General features: G+C 44.0%; 1 protein-coding gene across 2 annotated transcripts; it reads right to left on the bottom strand.

Moving 5' to 3' along the window:
- Nucleotides 1–3,294: 3,294 nt before the first annotated feature.
- On the bottom strand, nt 3,295–18,673 carry ASB9 (ankyrin repeat and SOCS box containing 9). 2 transcript variants are annotated; one of them, XM_005491780.4, is made up of 8 exons: nt 18,301–18,669; nt 13,623–13,702; nt 12,558–12,665; nt 11,526–11,676; nt 10,829–10,963; nt 9,292–9,483; nt 6,037–6,203; nt 3,295–4,875 (listed from the first exon to the last, which is right to left on the bottom strand). In XM_005491780.4, the coding sequence occupies exons 1-7, from the start codon at nt 18,392–18,394 to the stop codon at nt 6,079–6,081; spliced, it is 885 nt and encodes a 294-aa protein (XP_005491837.2). In that variant the 5' UTR covers nt 18,395–18,669; the 3' UTR covers nt 3,295–4,875; nt 6,037–6,078. The 2 variants fall into 2 exon arrangements, with proteins under 2 accessions (XP_005491837.2, XP_074390777.1); XM_074534676.1 differs by lacking the exon at nt 9,292–9,483 and having other exon boundaries at nt 18,301–18,673.
- Between the last annotated feature and the right edge of the window lie 6,862 nt (nt 18,674–25,535).

Here is a 25,535-nt window from a genome sequence, read left to right as displayed (position 1 = left end):
AGGTCTCTGTCCATGGAGTGGCTAAAGAGGCTGGGAGTCTGGTCTGGGAGAAAGAAGCTAAGAGGGAGAGATGAGAGAGGCGACTATAAGGGAGCAATGAGGAGAAATTAAGAAACAATTCTTCTTTTTCTTAGGTAAAACTAACTGGAAACTCTTGTAGATCAAAGAGGGAGGGAATTAGGCATACAAAAGAGATGTGGTGGATTAATAGATCTCTTGCCATGCTCATGGATGTCCTGGATGCTGAGAATTTGCATGGTTACCCAAATGTCCAGCCCTGAGGGCACCACCAGCACTCACTGCCCCATGGCAGCCCCCTGGGCTCCCTGCCCCTGTCCATGACCCCATTTCAGTCACCCATGGCTCCAGTCCCTGCCCAGAGATTCCCTAATCCAAGTCTGGTTTTAGGCTCTCACATACTGAGGCACAGTGAGAAAATATTACTGAACTGAAGTCACAGAGTCTTGCTGGATAAAAGGGGAGAGAAAGGTTTAGATTCACTTAAAACCAGGAGGATCTATCTTCAAAGTACCAGGGATAGCAAATATAAAGAAATAATTTATTTCATTCTTGGAGGGAATCTGAACTTGCTTCCATCACCTCTAACAAATATGTCCCAATAGCCCTACTGGTAGATAATATTCTTCATGTATTTTCTTCTGTTCCTGCAAGAAAAATGAGCAATTTCCTTAACTTGAAGTATTTGGGGTTGTGTTTGTTTGTTTTCTAGTCTGAGAAATAATAAATGCAATTATAGCTTGAAAAAGAGAAAAAAGCTACCTCTTAACTTTTGCTCTATGAGGCAAAGTTTTTGTTTAGGGTTGTTTTGTCGACTGAAAAATTGACTGGGAGCTGTGGACAAAACCACTCCCCTCTAGTGGTCAGTGAACAAAGAGACTGAGCTGGTACTTCCAGATCCTGAGCAGTGCTCCATCTTTTCTATGGCACAAGTGCATAGAAATAATCCCAGTGAAGCTGGGACATGCTCACACCTTGTGCCCACCACTATGATTATCTGAGCAGAAATGCACTGGTCACCTATTCTGAACTGATAGGTATCAATGGAGTTATTTCAGAAAGGGATGTCTATAATACTCATTGAAAAGACTTGGAAAAGCAGAGGTTCTGCCTACCAACTTGTAGGAAAAATTATATATAAAGGGTTGGAAGGAACAAAGAGTTTGTCAGTCTCAGCCACCATGCTCAGCCAGAGGGTGAAAAAGCTGAATAAAGTGCAGGGTTGATGCTCCTTCAGAGAGGCCTGGGGAGAGCAAAGCAGCTGCTGGGAGTTTTGCCCCGTTCAGAAATTCCCAGAAATACCAACTGTTCCTGTTCTGGTATTATTTAATCAGAGAAAAAAAAATGCAACTCCCTTTCCTCAAAATAAGGTAATAAAAAGAGCAGTCTCAATGACAATGGGACAACCCTACACTTGTTCATAACTTGTTCATAATCCTATTCATAACATCTTTCCAAGGTCTGTATGAACCTCTGTGATTCAGAGTCAGTGCTTTCATGAGACAAAGAGCTGCTACTGCTGCATTTTACAAACCACAGGAAGAAAAGCTCCAGGGATTTTAAAAGCCGTAGAGTCGGCAGAGACTCCACAGTTTAATTTGTGAAGTGAGAGAGCTGACAGATTACAAACTCAATTTTACTAAAGCCACGAATCTAGTGCTGTGTCACTTGAATCAGGGATGGTTAATGAGTTTCAAGACCTTTAAAAGTGCAAAGGGAAGTAGTTCAGAAAGGAAAGGCTTCACCTGGCACAGAAGAGACAAGACCTTGTTGCAGGGCGACATGAGCCAGGTATTCTCCAGCACCGAGGCACGGATGCAGTAAGGGTTACTGTGTTGAATGATGTAAGAATTTGAAACATTTCTCTTCCCAGCAATAGTTCCCTGCTGTCATTTTAAAGAGGACTCCCCCAGGTATGCTGGAGAGCAGTTTTGCATCAAATGTTGCCTGGTGCATGAAAGTGAGAATCCCTTGGAGCAGTGAGCTGAGCAATGTGTCAAGGAAGGACAAATAATTGCTCAATATACTTGGAAATAACTCCTGGGAATTTTTATTCAAAGCCAGCAGGATTCAGGCTGGAACTGCAGAGCAAGGCAGCCTCCATTTTGACAAATACAGTGCATGTGTTAAGCAAGAAAAAGTGGATTCAGGAGCATCAGGTCTCAGACCCATGGTTCTCAAGAACGTGAGTCCAATGGGAATTGAGCCTATCCCATATTAGGCTTAGAAGTACCCTCTTTTTCACCACTTACCTACTATTTTTCAGCCAGTCTGTCCCACTTGGTTAAGCTAGTAAAGTAAAATTTATTTCCCTCTTAGTCATCTTCAGAAGAATTCATGTCAGTGGACAGGCAAGAGGACATTCTCTGAATATGCTCCAGAGCTGTATGTTACATTTGCTAGATTTGCATGTCTGCCCTTTCCAGTTAAGAGAAAATATAAAACAAGGAATGCACAGGACAGCTGTGGACCTTTGCAGAAAGAAGAGCTGTGTCCTGGGATGTGGCTGATCCCACCTAGCAGCTGCAGAGATTTATTGTACCAGATATATTTCAATAAAACAAAAGATTGTTGTCTCGCTTAAATCCATTGTTTTCTTTTGTTCAAGTGTTTGTAATTCCACAGATTCCATAAGCAGCTCTCTATCCATTAGAAAAAAAAAACCTTGTAAAGCAATTTGCTGGCCCTGACCTCGCTCTTTGAGGGCAGGGACTCCCAGAGATGCATCCAATGGAGGGGGAATGACTGTCCTTCCACACCTGGGCACTGACAGACACCTGCTGGGCCTCTGACCACATGGGACCTCCACTCTCACTTCCAGTAAAGAGCTCCTACTGTCTACAAACACACAACAGCACCAGAACATTGCATGCGCCTTTTGTTTAGCTGGCAGGAGAAATAAATTTATGCAAGTCAATTAAAAATAAAAACCAAAAACCCAAAAAACCCAAAAAACCCAAAACCAAGCTGAAGACAGTGACCATCTAAAATTACATCTTTTCCTCCTCTGCGTAATTTCTTTCTCCTTTTCACAAACCCTCAAGTGAGCAAAGAAGGAATTTCAGGAGTCCAGCTCTACATTAAAACATCGACAAAACGAAAGATTTGTACAGTATCTGCATTTTAGTCTGATATTTACTATAGTTTTATTTGAAGGAAATATTCTGTTCACTACCTGCCTGCAGGTGGGATTGCAAGAAATTAGAATTTAAAACTCCATAGTATCTGTTGATCCACAAAATTAGGTTTATCATTTAAAAACTGAATGAAAATAAATTAACAAGCAAAAGAGTATGAAATATTTATTTCTGAGAAAATATCCTACAAAATTGTGTGACTTAACTACCATTAAACTGTTTACATAAAAATAAGAAAGAATGTGATTAAATATATTCCTGACAATCATTTAAATCCTGCATTATATTTTTAATGGTTTCAAATATAGAAAAAATCCAAACCTCACCTATAAAGAGCTTATTCAGTTTGCATCTTGTACTTTTACAGTTTATAACTGGATAAGTGTTGATGCATAGAGCTGCAATTCACCAGTGTTGACCACAATTTTTATGAAAATAAATAAGTAAACACACAGAGATGATACAAGCTGAGCTTACAGAATTCATCCTAATTCCACTTGGGCAGAGAAGTTCAAGTAAACAGAGTCATACCATGAAATTTTTATAAGAAAAGCTAACTAGAAGCAGCACCCTCACCTGGTTCTCAGAGCAATTTTCTCCTGGTATTATAATTACTCCTATAAATCCATTGGCTGAAGTTACAAAATAAGATGCATAAAGGCAAAAGTAAAATTAGTACATACAAAAATATTCATCATCTTCTTCATCATCTGGAATATAATGAGATGGATCTCCAGCTTTCCACTGTGTCACCAAAGCACACTTTAATGTCCAAAATTTAAGCGCTAGGTTCACTGTCCATTCCTTGCCTGTTCAATGCAGATTCAGCTTAATTAAGACAGTGATTTTAGAATATACCTTCCCCATCCCAGATATCTGCTTTTATTTAACCTCTGTGAGGACAGATGTCTACTTTTTCTCTTGGGCATGAGGAAAACAATATAGAAGGCCATCTTAAACCAGCCAGTTGATTTTTACATGGCTCAAATATGTGTGTTGAATTGGGTCAGATTAGTGACACATTCCCAAGTGTCTCTATCACCAAAGGAGTTAGACACCTGTGTTTGTCATTTTGTTCCATTAGGGTACAATTAAGTGTCCCACAAACCCAACAGAACTGTGATGTGTCAGCACAAAGGAATCAAACGATCACACTGGATACCTATAGCCAGCAGTCATGCTGTGCAGACAAGGATTTGAATTGTGATTTACATCAAATACCGGCATCCAGGCAGCATTTGACCTCTCCTCTCTAACGCTCCCCTCGCACAAGGCAGGCTGGCACTGCTCACACTGGTGAACACCAAAATCAGGTTTCATGTATCTGAAGGCTGCCAATCTCTCCACTCCTGAGCTGAGGGCTCTGTATCTCTCATTGCTGCTGTTACTGATTTCAGAAGTTTCTGCACTCCCAGCCCTCTCTTACAGTCTCCACAGAGAAGTGAAAAGGGATCTCCAAAAGCACTGAAGTGTGTGGCTGCCCCTTGAGCTCAGGGGTGACATGGAAGCCCCTCAGTGCTGGGCACGCTGCTGGCCCCAGGTGATGCAGAGGCACTTTGGTTTAGAGCTCAAAAGGAAACAGGGCAATGGGAAGAAGAGCTGGAGTCTCAGCATCCTTGTTCCCTCATACATCCATCGGGCAGCTGATATCCCCAGGGGAGCACCCAAGGCAGCAGAGTGGTCACAACTGCACTTCGGTTTGTGGCAGCAGGACCCATTTCTGAAAGGGAAAGAAAAATGCCCAGTGTTAATGTTTAGCTGGAAATAATTGCTCTTATGACCTCAGTGGAATAAGAACTACATATGACATGCACTGAGTCAACTGCCAGCAACTGAGCAGGGGGCAGTAATTGCCCACTGCTTTTAAATTTGGAACGAACTTTGATTTCATTGTTGGTTTTATGACCACACATTAGAGACATTATTACCACTCCCATGTAAAAAGCTATGAATGAGGTAGCAACTCTCTCAGAAAAAAAAATATTATCTCATTGTTAATATTTTCTTGGGTGGAGAAGGGGTGTAGAAGCTGTTGTTTTTCTGATGCATACTGCAAAATGCTTAGGAAATACCACCTAATTTTCAGAGCAGAAAAGAGGAACACTCAATGCCTGCTACTGATAGCCTGTTAGCCTGTGTCCTTGAAAATTAACATGCTGCAAGGAGAAAATGGGTAGTTCTGAAGTGTAGCTCTTCTATGTCTAAAAGTATCAGGAGTAATTTTCTTTATTGGATGATTAAAAACTTTTTCCCCGCTATTATGGCACTGTATGGAGCTGCCATCAGCAGTGACCTATTTGCTGTCAGGGCAGAAATGCTTCTTTCAGATGCTGGCCTAAATGCAAATAATTGCTGGTTGGTGCTTATCTGCTGGCAGTGTGATACCCTTAGAAAATAAATAACTTCTGTCAGAGGGCCTTCCTTGCTTGGCAGCTGGGTTCACTTGGGTTCCCTCCCCTTCCTCATGGTGCCACGGGCACAGCCCTCACAGGTGACAGGCATGTGAGAAAGCTCTCTGCAGCTCTCCTCGTGTGCCTCATGGTCACATGAAATGCTGTTACTGCTGGGCTGGATATGTGTTTTCTTTGTAAGGGCTTGTCAACCACAAGACCTGTGAAATTGTGCCAGAGAATCAGGAGATCTATTTTAAATTGTTACACTAATTTTCTGCACTTTCAAGGGTGCCCTCACATCAAATTTCCAAGTTTCACCATGCAGGATTGTTCCTTTCCAAATGGATTTGGTGGGGGTGATGGCACTGGAGACTGAGCAAGTTGGTCAGTCCTGTGCTTCTTTGACCTGGGCTTTACTGGAAACCAAAAACTGCCATAAATTATCATTCAAAAACTGGCAACACTAGTGATGAAAAAAGTCAACAAACCTTCTTGTGTTATTAAAGGCACTGTTTTCAACATGAAAAGGCTCAAATGTGGAGAAGGAAATGTTTCAGCTCATCGGGGAGGAGAAGTCCAGTTATTTTTTGATGCTGCCGGTGTCCAAAGCACCTCCTGATGCACAGGCGGCACAGCTGCATCAAGGACAGTGGCCCTGAGAGAGATCCAGGGAACAGGTTACACACATGGCTTTGTAATGCCAAGACTATAAACCTGAAACAGCAGCTGTGCAACCCACCTCCTGCCACCCACCTCTCACCAGGTTTTCACACTCAGCAGTGAAAAGTCAAACCTGCATCCCCCAAAAGACACCTGCCCACCTGCAATCCAGTTCATGCCTCGTCACTCTGTCATTACTCAAGCATCAGCCTTTCCCTTTTAAGCTGTACAAATGTTTGTACTGTCTGAGAAGAGATGATTGATGCTACTTTAAAAGCCCTTCCCTCCTCTCACTCCCCCAGTGAGATCAAAGCTTTCACTCCACTGCTTTCTTGAGGCATATTTCATAACAGTGATGATGAACACAGAACAAAAGAAGCACTTTATTGTTCTTTATTTAAACCTTCCAGGTGAACTGGTCTCACATTGATAGATGGGAGCCCTGTTGAAGAATCTTTGTCACTTTATAAAAAAATCTAAGTGAAAATCCTTTTCAGGAAGAGGAGGGTCCTATGTGAAGCTCTACCTGCAGCACCCACCAGTGTTCAGCCCTGCAGAGCATGGTTTGCACAGGGGGGATGAGTGTGTAGGGGGGCAGGGGCTGTGGGAGGGGAGGGCAGGTAAAAGATGGGCACCAATGAGGGGGTTGGATGCAGGGAATGGGGAGAACATGAAAGGGACACTGCAGGAGAGCAAGAGGGAGGTGAGCTGGAAAGGGACAGTTTAGGTGCTCTCTCTCCTGCAGAGCAGAAGGAAGGAAGGGAGGCCACAACAAAAATGCAGTGAAGTGGCAGCTTTGATCAGCTTTTGAGACTTCCCTCCTGCAGGACACCACACTTCCAGCAGCTCTGCAAGGCTGAGCTATCACAAGGGCTGCATCCTTCTGCTAGGAGGCAGCATGAGAGTTGTTACCCTGTTCTTGGGTAAAAAACAAGGCAAGCTAGTTAAACTATTGCAGTATCACTCTGCACTTGTGCTTGACTCTGATCCCACAGATAAAGGCTCTGCCTGCAAACATCTCACTAAAAAAACAAAAGCTTCCATTAAGAGAAAAAACAACCAAGCCCAAAACATGAAGACTTATCAAAACACAAGTAGTGACACTACACTGGAAAATATTTTGCAAACACAAGCACACAGTATGTTTTTGGAGCACTGTCTAATTCTCTCACCCCCACACAGGACTGTCCCTGAGATGTAAGCAGGTATGATGATCCAGCAGCACAGTGAACTGCTAGGAAGGGAATCACCACAGGCATTACACCTGCCCTGGGCTGGTCCTGGGAAGGTGACTGGGTCAGCACACTCACAGCTCATCTCTGGTGGCCAAACACTCCCTGAAGGCTGCCTGGCCGTGGGCTGCAGGGCTCCAGCAGCTGGCTCTGGGGGCAGAGGAGCCTGCATGGAGGAGAGCAGCTCCTGCACCACTCTCCCAGATCACAATTGCTCAGCCAGCCAAAGCAGCCACACATCAGCTGTCCACAGGCATGACCCCACTCAGAGAAGGGCATCTTGGAGAACATCAAAAAACCCACTATTCCACAGGAAAATTCCCTCCAGGCATTTATTGTTTCTGATTTTGATTGCTGAATTTCACTTAGAAAGGTCCTCACTGCCCATGCTGTCAGCTCAGTCTAAGCAGCGTTCCAGGCCAGCAGAACAGGGTGTGCCTGAAATGTTTTTGTATCTCAAATAAACAGGACACATGCAGTGCCACAGGAGTCAGGAACTGAATGCAGCACAGACTGGAACTCAAAGAGATCACTGTTCTGTGTGCCATAGATTAGGCTGGGAAACCAAATATCCGTTGCTCATGCATAACATGCACAGCACAGTTGTTTCCATGCAACTTTCATGTTACTTTTTCAAGCAGGGCCTGATTCATCACTTTGTTATTCCAATTTTACCTTTCTATGGCAACAAGCTCATCCATGTGTAACTGTTTTAAACAAATCACGAATTTGTTTAAAATAATGAAAATCCAGATTATTTAGTAATGTATATAGCTTGCTGACTGACTGAGAAAAACTAAGGGAGAACACAAGTATAAAAATGAATAGACACTATGGATCTCATTCTAATTTCCCTCAATAATAAGTAACATTTTTCTCCATACATCATTAAAGATTTCATAATCAATAAAATAAAATAAAATAAAATTACCTGAAACTATTAATTTACAAGTATGAAACAGAATCTTCCTAAATTTTAAGCTTATGGTTTGATACTGCTGTTATTATTCAGCACATAAGTTTGGTCTTTAGAGAAAGTCTAGTGTATAAATGAATATAAATATATAATTCCTGTGCAATTTCCCTTAATATTAAAAAAAAAATCATGTAGCCTTTAATTTTAAAGATACTTTTTCTATGTAACAGCTTGGCCCAAGAATAAAAGCAAAGGACAAAGAATTAAAACCCATGTTCAATATTAAAACCCATGCATTTCAATATTGAAATGAAAGCAGGAAATGAAAGCACACCAAAACTAGAATGCATGCTTTCTAGTATTACATGCATTAAATTTTTTTGGCTTGCAAATCTGCATTTATGCGTTTGTGCTGAGACAAACCTGACCTACTATATCTGATCTACTGTATATCCAGAGATCCCAGATCTCATCCTCCCTACCTAGCCTTAATTCCCATCAGAGGGGATTTGCTGCCTGCATTTGTCAGCATACCCCATGGAACACTTCTGGGTCTACTGCTGTCTGACACAAGGGAACTGACACATTCTGACTAAATTCAAAGCTTTAGGCAATTTAAAAAAGCTACCATTAAATTATAAGGCATCTTTTGCTTGTTTATTCACCCTAAACTCTATTTTGCATTAAATGGCAAGGTCAGGATGATTGCTTCCTGATGTAGAAGATTTAAAATCTGGAGGTTCAGGATGGGTTATTTTTCTTATCATTATCACAGTCAGTTCACCACTATATTCTGGCACTTGAACAATGTCCCTATGTCAGCAAATGGAGGCAAGCTCAGTTATTCGCAGCTTCCTAGCGCTAGCAGCCTGAAACCGCCTAGCCCTGTGCAGCAGTCTGTGTGGGTTTTCCCTAAAAAAGGTTCTAAGGGGCACCTTCTCTCTGCAGGAACAGCTGGCCCAGAGGGCAGCCAGGTGGGACCAGCTCCACTGGCCTCTTGTTTTCAGCATTCTTCAGCCACAGGTCTGCTCCAAAGTCCATCAGCAGCTTTGCCAGCTCCACGCTGCAACTCCTGGCAGCCGTGTGCAGAGGGGAGTCCGGGCCCTTGCCGCTGTTCACGTTTGCTCCTGAACAACAGGAGGGGCAAACAACAATGAGAACACACCCATGCCTGCACAGCAGCCCATTTGTATTCCCTGCACCAGCTGCTACTTCTCTGAGTAACACACAAGTGCCGGAGCCTGCACCCAGAGCTGGGCTCCCTTACGCTGGGGCTGGGTGCTACATCTTGCACGAGCACAACTCTCACTGGCTGAGGAGTGGGGCTGTGAATAGGAAAATGATCCCAGAGGAATGGTGCAGCCCAGCCCAAGGGTATCTTGGAGCAAGACAGAGGTGTAGTTCCACCTATGGCCCACCTCTGCTTCCCATCCCTTAAAATAAAGGCAGGATTTCAACAGGCTCTGTACTGGAGGCTTAAGCTTGTGGGATTTCCAAAAGTATCTGTTAGTGGGAAAATGTGAGGATGGAAAAATTCTAGAGGTCCTTGGTCAAAGAGGGCATAAGCACCCCTGATGAGAGTTCTCCCATTTATTACCCTGGATTAACGGCTCCTAAAACACCCTAAGAAAGGTGAGCTTTATAATTCATTATAATTCAAAACATTTTTTTTTATAGGACACATTCCTATATACAGGAGGCAGCAGAAAAAATTAGCAAGAAAAAGAAAATAGTTGCCAACATTTACCTTCGATTAAATTAAAAATATTTAGATTAATTTGTATTTGACTTCTTCCCAAAAAAGATCACTGTACTAAACAGTGACCTACAAAAATGTGATACATATAATTCATTATTTTTGCTTGTTTTTTTTTTTTTTAAGAAGCTTTGTTGGTCCATCATTTTTGTACCAGCTATGTGGCCACTTTAGGTTATACGGCCCCTTTGGCTAGAAGACCTGTACTACTGTGGATAACAACAAATGGTTTTGTGTAATTACCCAAGCATTTAGACTTACAGCTTTGTGTGATGCAAAGGATATAGTGCTGAACCTTCTTCGGGGTTGAAGTATCTCTCACCTTTTATGAACTCATTGGAAATCAAAATATGTTTGCAGAAATACTATGTAAAAGTCAATTGTTTTGGGTAAAGAGGAGGTAAAAAATAAATTTAAAAATTAAATTTCTTCCTGTTCACTTCAAATAACCACAGCATCACATGCACAGACACTGGAAAGGATAGCTTGTTGCAGACACAATCAGCCATGTGAAATCCAGGATCACCCATCATTTTGTTGGGAGCTATCAAGCTGCATTCTTGATCACCCTGCTACCACATTTAACCAGGGCTGCTCATAGGAGTGAAACATCTCCTGGTCCCAAAGCAGCAGCTCCCCTAAATCTTTGATGCAAAGATAATCCAAAGATAGATGTTGCAGGAAATGAAAGTACACCATTCTTTATTTTGGTTTACCTGACTCAAGCAGCTTCTTGGCACAGTTCACTTGCTGGTTCTCACATGCTACATAGAGTGGAGTACCCAGGTGCTTGATGTTGTGATCTATATTCACCCCACGGGACGCAAGGAGTTCGACACACTGCACATGACCTTAAAAGGGATAAAGGAAGAGTCAACTCACAGAGATCAGGCTTTTTTTTCTGCAGCAAATTCTCTGTTGCAGCAGTGTAGTTTGGCAAGGATTCAATGTTTTGTCAAGAGGTGGTAGTGTAATACTTTGATCCACTCCAATGGATGCATCCAGCAAAACAGGAGCTGAAAAGCCCCATTCAGCACAGCAGGCTAAAGCCTCACAGGCTAAAGTCCTCACATTTTATCTGACTCATTTCAGATGTCTACTGAAGACGAGATTAATCACTCCATGTTTCTCTCCATTCCTTTTGAAGCTAGCCAGACATCTCCCTCAAACACCCACATTGCAGGCAGCTGATCTGGACACTGCATTCCCTTCCAGGTGAACTCAGAGGATCTGACAGCTGAGCTGACCTGCCCTTGAGGAGCAACAGGGGTGGGAAGAACTGTACCCCTCAGGATGAGACCAATTAGCAAGGCATTTTACATGACCCAAACCAAGAAAATGATCTTCTTTATCTCCCTCCTCCACTTCAACAGTGCTAGCAGCATGGAAAGGAGGCTGATGCCTGTGGGTTACCTCTCTTAGCAGCTTCGTGGATGGGGGATGCCAGGTCACAGGGTGGTTGCAGGCTGGCTCCATGCTCCAGCAGTAAATTCAAGCAAGCCACACTGCCACTGACACAGGAGTTGAACAGGGGTGTGTGCCAGTCAACAGTCACTCCATTCACCTGGGGAAATTAACACCAAAATCCAGCAAGATTTTGTCTTCCTGGTATTTCAGAATTGATGATAACCAGTTTCTCAGCAGAGAATAGGGGTTTCAATATTCTTTATTTAACTCCATGCCAAAACTCCCCAGTGCTTCTGAAGACTACAACTTTTCATTAAAATGATCATTAAAAAAGTATTTTTTTTAATTTCCCCCAAGTCTTTACTGCAAAAAAAACCAAAAATCATCAGGGCCATTCCAGGGTCTCTCAGGAGTTACCAAGCTAAATGTATGACCATTTCTCAGTTATCTCAGCTGAAACACACCTACCTATAGCCCTGTAGTGAAACAGTCCATTTTTGGCCAAAAGTGTGCAGCTCTTCCTTATTTTTTATTTATTTTTTTAAATTTTAAACTGAAAGGTAATATCTGGTAAGGTAATACATGTTATTCACTATAATTTTGATGTTAGCTTGAAAAGTAGTGGACATGAGACACCATTTCACCATTTTACTTGCATCTTGTTTCCATTTTCTTCCCATTTTTTATCAGTTGATTGTCACATTCCTATGCCACTACTTAAGATTCTGTGTATTGATTCCAATAAGATTAATGTGTGCATAAAACAAAACACACTCTTAAATGCTGAAGGACTATAAACACTTTGCAAGATGAACTTCCCTTTGTTCTTGTGAAAGATGAGAACATTTCATCCTCATCTAAAGAACAATAATAATTGTTGCTTATATCTGTGCTTTTTGGATTGCTTTATTAGAAGTGCATGTCATAAGTACCTTAAGCAGAGCTAAGTACCGAGTGTAAATCACAGAGATACTCTGCCATGACATCACATAGAGCCTATTAACTCTGAAGACAGTGGTGGGTCCATCACCTACTCACCTGAGCACCATGTTTTAGCAGGACACTGGCACAGGCAGCATGACCCCCTAGGCAGGCTTCATGGAGAGGAGACACCTGGTCTGCTGTAACAAGATTGACATCATTCCCCTGATAAGATAATGGAAAATATCATTACAACCAACTACTAAAACCCCCATACAAAAATCCACAATAATAAAAAACCCCCCTTCTTTAAAAGCCTTATGTAACCAGACCTTCCCCAGCTGCCTGGAGCTATTCCTCTCACAAAGTAAGAGATGAAGGGGATGAAGAGGCTGTGATGTTTTGGCTGGAGTGGACACTGGCAGAGCATACCTGAGGCCATGCCTTGCTCACCCTGAAAACCAGCACAGAAGCTGAGTGCACTGTCCAGTGGGACAGAATGTTGTGGTTGCTTGACTGGCTGGAACCCTGAAATGCTCTTGAAGTATTTTCTGCTCTTTGCCTCGAGGCAACCACTGAAGGAAAAAAATGCATCAGAAACATTGGTTGAATTCCACAGGTTTTTTTGTTTCTAACAATCCTGGTGCTCCAAAAGACTAAGCTGGAAGAGTCTCCAACACCCCTTCCCTTCCCATTACCTCCTTCACAGGTTAAACCCAGGAATTTTGAAGAAACAAAGTGGTGAGGTTCAGAAATCACTTCTACCTATCCCTGACCTTCTGGAGGGACCAGGGATATGCTGAGGCACTTCAGAAACATATGTCTGGTGACTGAATTGAAGCCTCAGGCAGACCCACATCTGGCTCCAGAGCTGGCCCCTCAGCTGGGCACCAAAACTGCTCACAGGCACACACAGGACGTGCAGAGGAGCTGTCCTTGGCCACCCAGAGATCCCAGTGATCCCATCACCTCTGCCACAGTTAACATATCACCCTGGATAGCTCAGTACTTCACCAAATTAGTGTACAAAGCTTGTGCTGGGCAAGGAACTGACTGTAGGAAAGAAAAGCCTGTTGCAAGTAATAATTGAAGTTTCACAGTTTCACAGTAAAGCACAGAGTGCTGAACATTCATCCACTGAACAAACCCTGCAGAGACCACAGGAACCCAGGGGAGAGGTACCTGTTCAATGAGCTTCTTCAGGGAAAGCAGACGCCCATGGATAGAGGCCTCATGTAAAGGAGACCAGTCTGAAACAAAGTCTGTACAAAAACAAAGACAAGAAAAAGGCTAAAAACTCTATTTCACTAGCATACTTTACTTCAACTGTGTGACCTCCCTTCTACTTTATTGGAGCTGCCAAGATTTCTTTGGAGCAAATGCTGTGAGGGAGACAGACAAGAAGATGGTTTCCCTCTGGTGCATTTTAACTCATCCCATGTTTGCACTGTGCAGCTGCATTCCCCTCCAGAAGACAGGAGAGGGATTTGCAGAACATCACCTGGCTCTGGCTGAGCTTGTCCCTCTCTCTGAATTATTCCCAGTGCCTTTTTTTTTTGTCACAGACTTATTACATTTTACCAATTATCTCAAAAGGAATATGTTTTGAAGAGGGTTTGGCTGGTCAGTCATTTACCCCTGCTCAGAGCTGGACTAGAGTCAACAACAGTTGGCAAGAGAAGGGACCAAAGTACAAGGAGACAAATTGTGCTACCTGTTGATTTTGTTTTTCAGTTTTCAGTGTTTGCTATGAGAGGTGCATTTTAAGTAATAGCTGTGTTCTCTGCATTGCTGAAACCACAAAGTGAGGTTCAGTATTACAGATTTTATGGCTCAGAGCCAGCTGACAGCAATAATCCCTCTGGGAGATATTTATGTCCCAGCACTCAGAACCCAGTGTCTGCTCTGTGTCAATGTCCCAGGTTCCCCCTGGGAGGGAAGGGAAGCCTTTACAGAGGGTTCACATTTCACACAGCTTCCTGTGGAAAGACATTTTGCTGTTCTCTGGGGGATGTCCCACTCTCCTGCCACTAACTACAGAAAATGCTCCAGTGGCCAATTTTCTGGCTGAGCTGCTGAGGTTCTCTGGAAACATATTAGAGCACATGCATGGAATGGAATCCTTAACAGCAGGAAGTCTGCCTTCAGTAAAAAAAACTCTAATAAGCCACTATAATTCTTTAAAAGAATGTTTACACATAAGCTGATGATCATACAGCTTTTAAATGAAAAGAAGGTATATTTAGGTCAGACATAAAAATGTGGTGGTGTGAAATAATGGAACAGGCTGCCTAGAGAGGTGGGAGATTCCCATCTGTGGAAAGATTCAAGGTCAGGTTGGATGGGGCCCTGAGCAACCTGGTCTAATTGGAAGGTGTACCTGCTCATTGTAGGGGTGTTGGACTAGATAACCTTTAAAGGTCCCTTCCAATCTAAACCTGGCTATGAATCTATGAATTAGCTTTTAAAGAAATCAGTATTCTCTGCTATTAGCATTATTTGAACTCTGCCTGCCTCCTTCTATGTTCCATGGGCTGCATCCCACAACAGTTACAGTTTCATGAGGTTTCCAAACATCCTTTGGCTTTAGCAAATGGACAGCCAATTCTGGAAGCTGTGGTTCTGGTTCATAAGGATAGGAAACCTGGGCTACAATTATTACAGCACAGAATGATTTAAAAAAAGCTGACTAAACCAGCTTTGCTCTAAGTGATGTGTGTCAAATTGATGCTTATCTGACTGTGCTGTTGTTCCTGCTGGTCCTGCCTGTGTTACAGTCAGTTGTGTTTCCAGGGTATGTAAAAAGTTTTTCCCATTTAGAAACTAACGCCATTGGCTAAACTGCATGAGTTGTAAAGGAAGTATGTTTATAGATATTCTAAAAATCTAGATTGAAGTACAAGATTTTGAGCTGCAACTTGAACCTTTTTTGACCACACAAATATTGGCATGTATTTGTGTCTGTACCAACCTGTGCACTGTACCAACTTATGATATCATCATGTCATGATGATATAAGAGGGACATATCCATGTGTGGATCTTATCCATTCAGTCCTTGCTTGAGAAAAGATAGATTTCTGCTGAAACTAAAAAGAGCCAGACCAGCCATCTGTGGACTGGCCATTGGCTTGCAAGTTTCCAAGTTTTAACAGTGAATTAAAAGATTGACCATATAAGCATTAAAAATAGATGTCAGTGAAAAATCAAAGAGATATATGCTAAGACGTAATCTATCTGGGAGTTCTGTAACTGAGAGAAACCTAGAGTTTTATCCTAGGTGGAAGTGGAGCCCCATGGAGTCCCTAGGGAGTCCATCACACCAGCCTTGGACACCTTGGGAGGAGCAGGATTAATGGCTTGACTGGTGATTAATTGTGATGGCATAATTCCAGATCTGCTGCCATGAACTGCACAGCCCCAGGCTGATGTCTCTCCTGCCCTACCTCTACATCCACCAAACACCTCTAACCTGAAACAACGCCAGGCAGGCAAACCCTCTGGAAGGAATGGAAATTTCCCCAGTTTCTTGACCCAAGGCATCACCTCCTGGCAAATAACCCTATCTCTATTTTCTGCCTGTTCCAGGCTGGAACTCAAGTTTCTTACCTGGAAGAGGAGAAAGGCTGCAGTGGATTTCCGTGTCCCACTGCCCTCTTTTACGCTTCAGAGGAGACACGCTGTCAGAATATGAAAGATCTGTATTGTATTTGATTAAGACCTAAGCAAATGTCAGTCCCAGCTGACCATGGGCTTTCAAAATCCTGATCTAGTGACTTTCATTAACGTCCCCAGAGCACTCTGCCACCAGAGCTGCACATGGAGTAGCAAGGCCAGTGTGCGTGGGGGACATATCTGTTCATTATATGAACCACCACTGCAACAAGGATTCCTGGCTGTCAAAAACAGGTACAACTGCTCTTTCACAAAGAAACAAGGTAATTTGTCCAAATTTGAAATTTACCCACACCTTAGTCCACAGGGAGGCTGAGTCAGACCCCAAGAGTTCAGCACCTAGATATCCACATGCCACTGGCTTTCAGTGGCTTTGGGTCACCTAGCTCCCCTCCCACTGCAGCCAGCCCAGGGTTACATTAAACTCTGGTCATATTTGATGGCATTGCCATCACTCAGGCATGTGACACTGGCAGGGTAGTGTACACAGAGGGAATCTCATAGCAATAACCACGCACACATGCAAATTCTGACTGCTCCCTGTGCACAACAGAGCTCTCACAGGACCTTTCTAGAGCACTGCTTTTTGTGGCGATGGCTGAAGCAACTTTTCCCAACCTCTGACCATGTGAGGGCATTCCACCCTCCGTGCCTGGCCCCAGGCTGGTTTCCTCCCATGCCTCTCACACACTGTGCAACTTGAAAGGGGCTCTTAAGTCCTTCCAGTGTGGGTCTGCTCTTCCATTTGTATTTGCAGATACAAAATCCTAAAGCTTTATACAGAAAAATATTACAAATGGTATTATTCATACTCAAAGGCTGTCCCTTAAAGTTTGTGATATACACAGCCTGAGCCAAATACATTCCTGCTGGAAATTGCCAGCAGAGCTTACTGACTGCTGAGGAACAGGGAGACACGAAAGGAATGGACTAAACTTTGATTTTCAAAGGACCAAATGATCTGTGTGCAGCACTGTGCCATGTGGGATTCCCTCCTTCCAGCCTCCATTTTTCTGGAGCTCATCTCCAGTGTGCACTGGTTCTATTTCACACTGTTAATAATATTGCTGTGCCTTCCTGCCCACCCCAGCCTCAGGCTGTACGTACGTGGCACACACGAGGGCCAGCAGACTACACTGCAGATAGGCTGGTCAGCCTTGCATTTTGGTTTTATGTCATAATTTTCAACTTGGTATTAATGGAAACATCCAGAACAGCCCATAAAAAGACCAAGCACAGCATAAAGTCACATTTTCTGAATTTACCTCATTCCATCTGCACTTGCCATTAGATGAAGGAGTAACTTCACAGAAACAGAGCTACACTGAACACATCCAGCTCAGGATATGAAGTTAAATGACTTGTCTTTTTTTATCATGTCATATTTTCAATGGCTCTGGGCCAGACACAGAGCAATGACTGGAGTGAGGCCATTTGACTGAGTAACTGCTCGCTATTATGTGCCCACAACAGCACTGGTCACAGCAATGCCACTGTGGAAGAACTCAGTAGGCTCAGCCTAAACCACTTAGATCTGTTCATCTGAAAGACAAGGGGAAAGGACAAAAGATAAAGGGAAAAAAAAAGAAGAAAGAGAAGACAAAAATAAAAAGCAAAAATCAAAATAATCAAAAGAAAGAAGGAAAGTAAGGAGGAAGGAAAAAAGAGAAAAAGGAAAAGAAAAAAGAAAAAGAAAAAGAAAAAGAAAAAGAAAAAGAAAAAGAAAAAGAAAAAGAAAAAGAAAAAGAGAAAAAGAAAAAAAGAAAAAGAAAAAAAGAAAAAGAAAAAAAGAAAAAGAAAAAAAGAAAAAGAAAAAGAAAAAGAAAGAATTGAGCCAGTGCTGAGCTTCCTGCTGGCACTAATTTAAGTCAAACACGCCACATTTCAACTTATTTCTCAGCGTTCTGCGCTCCAAGTCCTGCATTTGTTCCTGCCTGCACAAAATGCAGTACAAGACCAACCACTCTTTTCTATGACACGAAAGAAAAACAACCAAAACTTCAGTACCAAACAGAAATAGCTTTTTTAAATCCCCTCAGAAGTACAAAGGCATGGGGGTGTTTTGTGGGGCGGACTGAGTTCCTGTCCTGAAGCAGGACACAGGAGCAGCAGCAGCTCTGCAGCCTGTCCCTGTCCCTTGCTGTCTCGGGCAGGGCAGAGCCCTGTCCCCAGTTGGTGTCACTTACCCCTCATCCGCGGGGCACCCGCCGGCGCTGCACACGCCTGGCCTCCAGCTCCGTGCAGCTTGCTGGCATTTTGATCTGTTCTCTCATCATCCATCTCAGCCCTGTCTGCCCAGCCGCTGTTTTTTCACTTTGTGCTCGGCGCCCAGAGTTCAAATTCCATCGTTCCCGGCGAGCCCCCAGCGGCTGGAGCGCTCCCCGGCGCAGACCGTGCCCGCATGAGCCGAGCAGCGCTGGCGGCGGCCGGGCCGTGGTGCCGGCAGCTCCCCGGGCACGAACCCGAGCACCTGGGCTGGGATTTGCCGCAGCAGCTCCCGGGCTGCCCTGCTCGGCAGCCAGCGACCCAGCCGAGCGAGAGATGTGCCTGATGTCACATCCTCTCCAGCGCGACGCCCAATCGGGGCGCCCGCCGCTCATTTTTTATCAGGAAGGAAAGTCTTAGTTTGCCAAAAATACGAGACAGAAAGAGCCAGTTCAACTAGTTGAGCACACTCTGCCTGCAGGGGATGCGCAGGGAGAGCCACGAGCAGGCGCAGCTCTGCCCCGCTCCCCGGGCAGGGTTTGCACAGCCGGGCAGGGTTTGCACAGCTCTGCCCCTCTCCCCGGGCAGGGTTTGCGCGGCTCTGTCTCTCTCCCCGGGCAGGGTTTGCGCGGCTCTTTCCCTCTCCCCGGGGCAGGGTTTGCGCGGCTCTTTCCCTCTCCCCGGGGCAGGGTTTGCACAGCCGGGCAGGGTTTGCGTGGCTCTGCCCCGCTGCCCGGGCAGGCTCTGCGCGGCTCCGCCGGTGCGCAGCGGGCGCGGTCGGAGCGCGGAGCTGCCGCCGCCGCTGCCCGGCCCCAGCGCCGCCCGTCCCGCAGCTCCGCGCTGCGTGCGGAGCGAACTGCGGCGAGGCTCGGCTCCCCTTACCCTGCCCGGCTGAGCCCACTGAGTCACACCCGCAGTTTGGTAACGAAACAGCGTCCTTTTATTTTTAAGCAACTTTTCAGCCTAAACAATCCATCACATACCAAACAGCATCAAAAAATATCCAAGCCAAAAAGTGTTCATTATTTTTTCAGGAGGACCTCTGCCTCATTTCTCTGTGTTTTTCAAAAGTTTTGTCCTCGCAGATCATCATTATTTGCACTATTTTCGTTCCCAATTTAGTATAATTTACAAGCACAGAATCAATTTTCTGTCACTAAATATTAGAAGTGGAAGTAGGCAGAACTCCCATGTAACATGTTTTAACATCAACCTGGATCTCAAGATAAGCAACACAGAACTTCAAATACAGATTAGAAGCAGCTTGCACAACGCAGAGACACAACAGAGCTTTTAAGCATTACAATACTATTTTCCATTTAAATAGCAAATACACCCCCAAGTTCTACATAAACAGGCCTAGCTACAGAAATTACTTTATCCTTATTCAAGTGCAGCCATCCTTGGTGCATAGAAGTGAACAGTAAAGTAGAATCTACAACACTTAATGGTTTTTTTTCTGTTTACAGCATGTCTTATAAAATGAATAATTTTCTTTTCTCCTTCAAAAATCTAACATTTTTGTAATTCAATGGACTGTTCTACTCTCTTGGTTCTTTTTTTTCTTCCACTTGCTAATCAGTTTTTTAAATTGTGCAGATAAATTTTATAATGATTTTATTATTATTAGCACAAATATTGCTCCAAAAATGAAAATGCACTGCTGGTAAATCTTGTCTTGGTATGAAAATTCAGCCTTGGTTTCTGAGGATGCAAACCACAGAATTACAGAAAATTGGGCACAAAACCTAAGATTTGTTCAATTTAACTTCAGAATCAGGGTGAGAAATCCTAGCTTTTCCTTAGCACTAGTGAAGAAATATAGGCATTTTCAAACCATGCTTTGTCTCACCTATTTTAGATGTCTGCTCTGGGGGAACACATAAGGGAATTTTAGAGTCAGTCTTCACTGCCTGTAAAAGGGATCCCTAAATCGTGAGCAGAGAATTAGCTGTGTATGTGTAAAGAGCTAAAATCCACTTTATAATATGGCTGAATTGGCAGCCCAGGTCCCAGCTCTGACACCCTGAGTGCTGTTCTGTGCCTTGTCTTGCACAGCCTGTGGGTGCTGCAGCTGAGGGTGAAACATTGGGTGGCATTGCCCAGTGCCTGACCCACAGAGGCTCAGCTTGTATCTCAGAGAGCAGGGTTTGACAGACAGCTCAGACAGATTTATCTGCATTGGTCCAAGCTGCTGTTCCCTGCCTGGCTCCCAACTCTCAGCAGAGATTACACAACACAAGGAATGGCAGCACTGGCCACAGTTTGATGCCACAGCCGTCTCACTACATGGCCCATGACCATGGCCCATTGTGTCAGCTCAAAAACCTGCAAAAGCAGTTTTCTTCTCCAGCCTGTAAACTCGAGCTCTGAGACCCTAGCACATGCCACATCCTCCTCTAAGGCAGTAATTTCCAGTCAGCAAGCAAGGCAAACATCTGGGACAGCCGTGTTTTAAATCACAGCAGTTAAACCTGCCAGAGCTTGCCCGCAGGAGCACTAAAGCACTGGTGTCATTTCCAGAGATGCCTGGGTTTTCTTTGGAAAGCTGCTGTGAAATCCTTGAGCTGACACAAAATGGAGAAGTTCTCCCTTGGAAAAATTAATAATACTGTCCAGTTCTTGTATCCCTAATTTCATTTCCTCTAATCAAGTCTCTCCTCCAGAGGCTTTCCTTCTTTCACAGTTTTTCTGACATGAAATGTTTTCATTTTCCTTCCTCTCACGCTCACAGAAACTTCCCTTTGCAAACATTCCATCAGCCTGGCTGGGGACCAGACAGAGTTCTGCAAGTTACTGTTCCCTTCTGCAGGATGGCCTATTTACTTAGCAAGAGAGACTCTAAATCAAAACAAACAAAAAAAATCTGAAGAAGGCATCAAACACATCTTGGTTTCCTCCTGGCTACATCAGTAGCACCTGGATCTGTGCTTTAATTCATTGCAGATGTGGAGAAGCACCAAGATTTCCCAAGGAGCAGGACAAACTTTGCATGAGAGCTTGCAAACAAGGTTATTGTATTTTCATCATGTCAAGAAGGGGATTAGGGGCATTTTCCCCAGAGAGAGAAAAGCAACAACAATCTGGTTTTCACCACCTGGTGCCAGTTGACTCTCAGTGAACATCTGTGTAAGCATCTTCATATGTTACAAAATATATCTTGACATTGCTTTCTGAACTGGATTTAAAACACATGTATGTACTCCTGCTCAGGCAAAAAGCATCCAAACCCTGAAAGTTGGTGGGTTAAAATTTGGTTTGGGTTTTGGTTTGGTGTTTTTTGTTTTGAGTTTGGGGTTTTTTTGTTTGTTTTGTTGCTGATGGTGGTGGGTTTTGGGTTTTTTGTTTTTTTTCCAAATCATTGTGATTTCTATCATTCCTGGGATGGTTTTTGCCCTCTCTTGTGGGCTGCAGTCATGGTTTGCCCACATTGCCAGGTGAGTTGTATGGTCAAACATCTCATATGACAAGAACACTCCAGCAAGCAGACAGTGGGTGTAACAGCAGCAAAAGTGTCAGTCCAGTCCTTGGGAGCTGTAATGGTTTTTCAGCACAGACTGCCAGCATCTGGCAAACTGTAAGGCAGTCTTGTCCAATCCCAACTTCTAAGTGAAACCCAAATCCAGGCATAGAGCAGATTTCAATTTCTTTCTTTGCCTTTTCTAATTGTTCATTAATAGTTTTGAAAAACAGTGGGAATTCTTTGGTTTGCTGGCAAATTTTTTTGGTTCCCAAACTTTCCAGTGTAAAATAGTCATTTCTAAAGAAATAAAAATTACTTTCTCAAATATATTAATTTTGGCAGAAACTTCACATTAAAAAAATAGTTTTCCACTAATCCCAGTGGTTAGACCAGTGTGGAGAAAACCCAAATGTGGCACAAACAAGCTCAGAGCCACAGAGGCCAGCTGGGTTGGCCCTGCTAAGCAGCACTCACATGGCAGGTCCCACACAGAGCATGTTCCCTGCATGGTGGGTATTCCCAAAAAAAACCATTTTCCATGCCTTTCCCTGGTTTCTATCTCTTCCCACTGCATATCAGTACCAGGAAGCAAGAGCAGTAACAGCTCAGGAGTATTGGAAAGATGGAATGGTAAAAAACGGTCATGGGATGGAGATATTTAATGGGGAGTGTCTTCTGCCCCAGTGCTTCTCTTCCCCGGTTTCACTAGGGTCAGATGTTCAGGGCTTATCCAACACATTACATTTCAATAAGCTCTCCCAACCACACCGACAGGCTGCTTTCCAGACCTTGGAGCCCACCTCTAGGAATTTCCCTCATGGGGCACAGCTTTCCACACTCCTGCATGTGATGGGAGCAGCCAGCACATTCCAGCTGTCCTGACAACGGGACCTTCCAGCAGCTCCCTTGGGAAAAGCTGCCAGCACCTTACCACTTCTACAAAATGCAACTATGGATTTACACAAAATTACCCCAGGATCTCCTAAACCCTTGTCAGAACTGGGACTTCTGTTGGCTTCTAAAAATGGGCTTCAGAAGGCAACACTGCCAGCTCAACTGCTTGAGCAGTAGTAGCAGTCAAAGGAAATGTCCCCAGACCCTGCAGCTGGGTCTGTTCCCCCCAGCACCCCAGGCATGGCAGGTGCTCCCATTTTCCTTTGGTAAGGATTTTTAGCATATTACTGAGGTGAGTGAAATTATTCAGCTGCCCTGAACAGCATACTTGTCTCCCTGCCCTGCTCCTGGGTGATGGCATTTGGTGCAGTGGAGAAGAGTGTGTGTAGAATAGTCAAGCCCATAGGAGCTGAACTGTTCCCAACATTATCTTCAGGTCTAAGAAATCCACTCACCTGGTGTTGGACAGATTAGCTGCTTGGACCAGGAGCTATCCACATTTTCTCTTTTGAAAATGCAAAGTTGGGGCTGCAGTAAGCAGCCAGCTGCAGCAGTAGTGTACCTTGGTAGAAGTTTCCTTTGCTGTCCATGAGCACAGCTTGGCTTTTGTTTTGCATGAGGCTGGAAATCCTCTGAAACAGCCAACAGATGCTGATTTGTGGAGGGATAGAATGTAAGAAAATAGTGCAGAAGGTAGTCTCACACCTGAGGAGTTGCAGCTGTACCAATCACCAAAGATTAGAAACAGGTGTGCCCTTAACAGGCCACAGCTGTGTCCAATAAGAAGAAGAGTGCTGCAAGACTGGCTTAGCTTGCAGTGAGGAGGAGAGAGTTTGTTTGTTTGTTGTGCTGTGAAGAGAGCTGGAGTTTGTTGGCTGTACTGTGAAGAAGAAGGGATCAGTGGTGTGAGGAGTTGACCATGAGAAATCACTGAGAAGGTATGGGAACTTTTGCAATATGATGACAACCCTGATTCACAATGCTGATGTAGTATAAAGCGTTTCCTTTTCTAAAGGATAATGAGCTGAGCACAGTGACAAGTATACACATTTTGTCTTAGCACTGCAGCCAGCTTGGCCACTCATCTGAATATCTGATGTTGCTGCAGAAGGAAAACCTCCTCTTGGAAATGATGTAGAGTGCAGGGCTTACCTGGGGCATAAAGATGGAAATGTGCGGCAGGGCTGCCTGGCCCTCCCCTTCCTCCAGCTGTGGGACATGCCTGGTGCACAGCAGGACATGCCTGCAGACAACCTACCCCCAAGGCTCCCTGACCTGGTGTGGGTCACTCCACAGCAGCTCCCAGCATCATCATCCTCCGTGTCCCAAACCAGGAGTGACAGAGCCTCCCTGGGACCCCACAGCCCCTGGTGGGTGCTAGGCAGGGGAGGGTCTGAAATCCTTGGGGAGGATGTTGGCCAGGCTCAAGTTCCCTGGGGGAAGACAGAGTCAGAAGGAGATGATCCCTCCCATCCCACTGCCCCAGGCTGCAGTGAGGGACAGACTCCTGTGCTCCTGCACCCCTAGAACCCACACATACCCCCAGACTGCTCAAAGGGGCCAGTTCCCCACACCCCTGCCCTCTTCAGAGCAGAGCTGGGAGCTGGCTGCACATGCAGACCACAAAACAGTTCATTCTTCATTGAAGAATCGTTTTTATTTTCTTATCACTTTTTCCTGTGACAGCATTGGGGTAGGCATCTGAAGATCTGGAACAAGCCCCTCACTCAACTTACTGTTTCATCTGATGACAAAGTTTGCTAGAGATTTGTACCAGCAAAGAGAATGATCTGTTAAAATGTACCAAGGATGAGCCTTTTTAGTCACATGCTTGAGACATACTAAAGAAAAATAGAAAGGAGAAAAAAAAAACCCTAATGACTAATTTTATGGTTAGTGACAAAACCATATTTTTTCCCAAGCTGCTGCAGGCATGAAAAGCCCAGGTATTTCTCAGCCATTTACAATGGATAAATAGCAGACAGGGAAATTTTCTGCACAGTAAATCATTTCAGCTCAAAGGCTTTCATAAATATCAAATGAGGTTCCCTCCTGCCAGGCATCCAGCAGAGCAGCTGTGGTGCCCTGCAACCGTGGCTGCCCACAGTGAATGGGAGGGAGATTTTGAGGGTAAAACTGGAAAGGACTTTGAGAAAAAAAGCAGTGTCAGCTCAGGGGGAAATGTCTTGCCCTGTCTACACCAACAGCCTGCAGGAACCTGTCTGTGGAAACAAGCTGGAATTACTTTTACTTGTTGGCATTGATTTAGAGGAAAGTTTTCATTGAAGTCTTGGAAATTCCCAACCCAAAAAATGTGTTCCTCAGTCGCTGTAATTATGCAGGATGCCATGTTTAATATTTATGCCTTGCTGTAAATCTGTGGTGACCCTGAAAGCACAAGTTGCAAGGAAAAATTACCACATTCACTAACTAGGAACTATTCTGGGATATTTGAGGATAAGTGGTCTTCAACAGGTACTCAGCAATGAAAGGCAGAAAGCTGCTGGGACAAAGTATTTTTACACACATCAGGCTCCAGGCAGCAGGAACTCGCCCTCTGAAACAGTTAAAAGCAAACATCTCCCTGTAGGATAATGAGACCCAAATAATATGCGAAGGATGACCCTCTGGGCCAATGCCCTTAACAATTTTTTTGTTTAGTTGCATTGTGATAGAGACAGAATGAAAAAGGATCACTAGTTTCTACGTAGTTTGATGAGTACACTCTTTTGTTTTAAATGCAGAAAATGTGAAAAAAATGTGCCTTGTTTCGATTCTTGGTAAAACCTATCACCCTCATGGGGATTGGTAAACCAGCCTTCAAAGAAATTCAGGGCTATTGTCACTGCCCATAACAAT

This window comes from Zonotrichia albicollis, chromosome 2 (genome assembly GCF_047830755.1).
Source record: "Zonotrichia albicollis isolate bZonAlb1 chromosome 2, bZonAlb1.hap1, whole genome shotgun sequence".
Classification (NCBI taxonomy): domain Eukaryota; kingdom Metazoa; phylum Chordata; class Aves; order Passeriformes; family Passerellidae; genus Zonotrichia; species Zonotrichia albicollis.
Note: the sequence above shows the minus strand (reverse complement) of the source record. Positions and strands in the feature narration are given on the sequence as shown.

Bases quoted from the DNA above. Each gene is read 5' to 3' on its own strand.
- ASB9 (XM_005491780.4), bottom strand. From the start codon at position 18,394: ATGGATGATGAGAGAACAGATCAAAATGCCAGCAAGCTGCACGGAGCT. The intron at 12,666-13,622 runs GTACCTCTCCCC...TTATCTTATCAG, and splicing joins TGAAGAAGCTCATTGAACAG to GGGAATGATGTCAATCTTGT. The intron at 9,484-10,828 runs GTAAACCAAAAT...CCTGTTGTTCAG, and splicing joins CAAGAAGCTGCTTGAGTCAG to GAGCAAACGTGAACAGCGGC.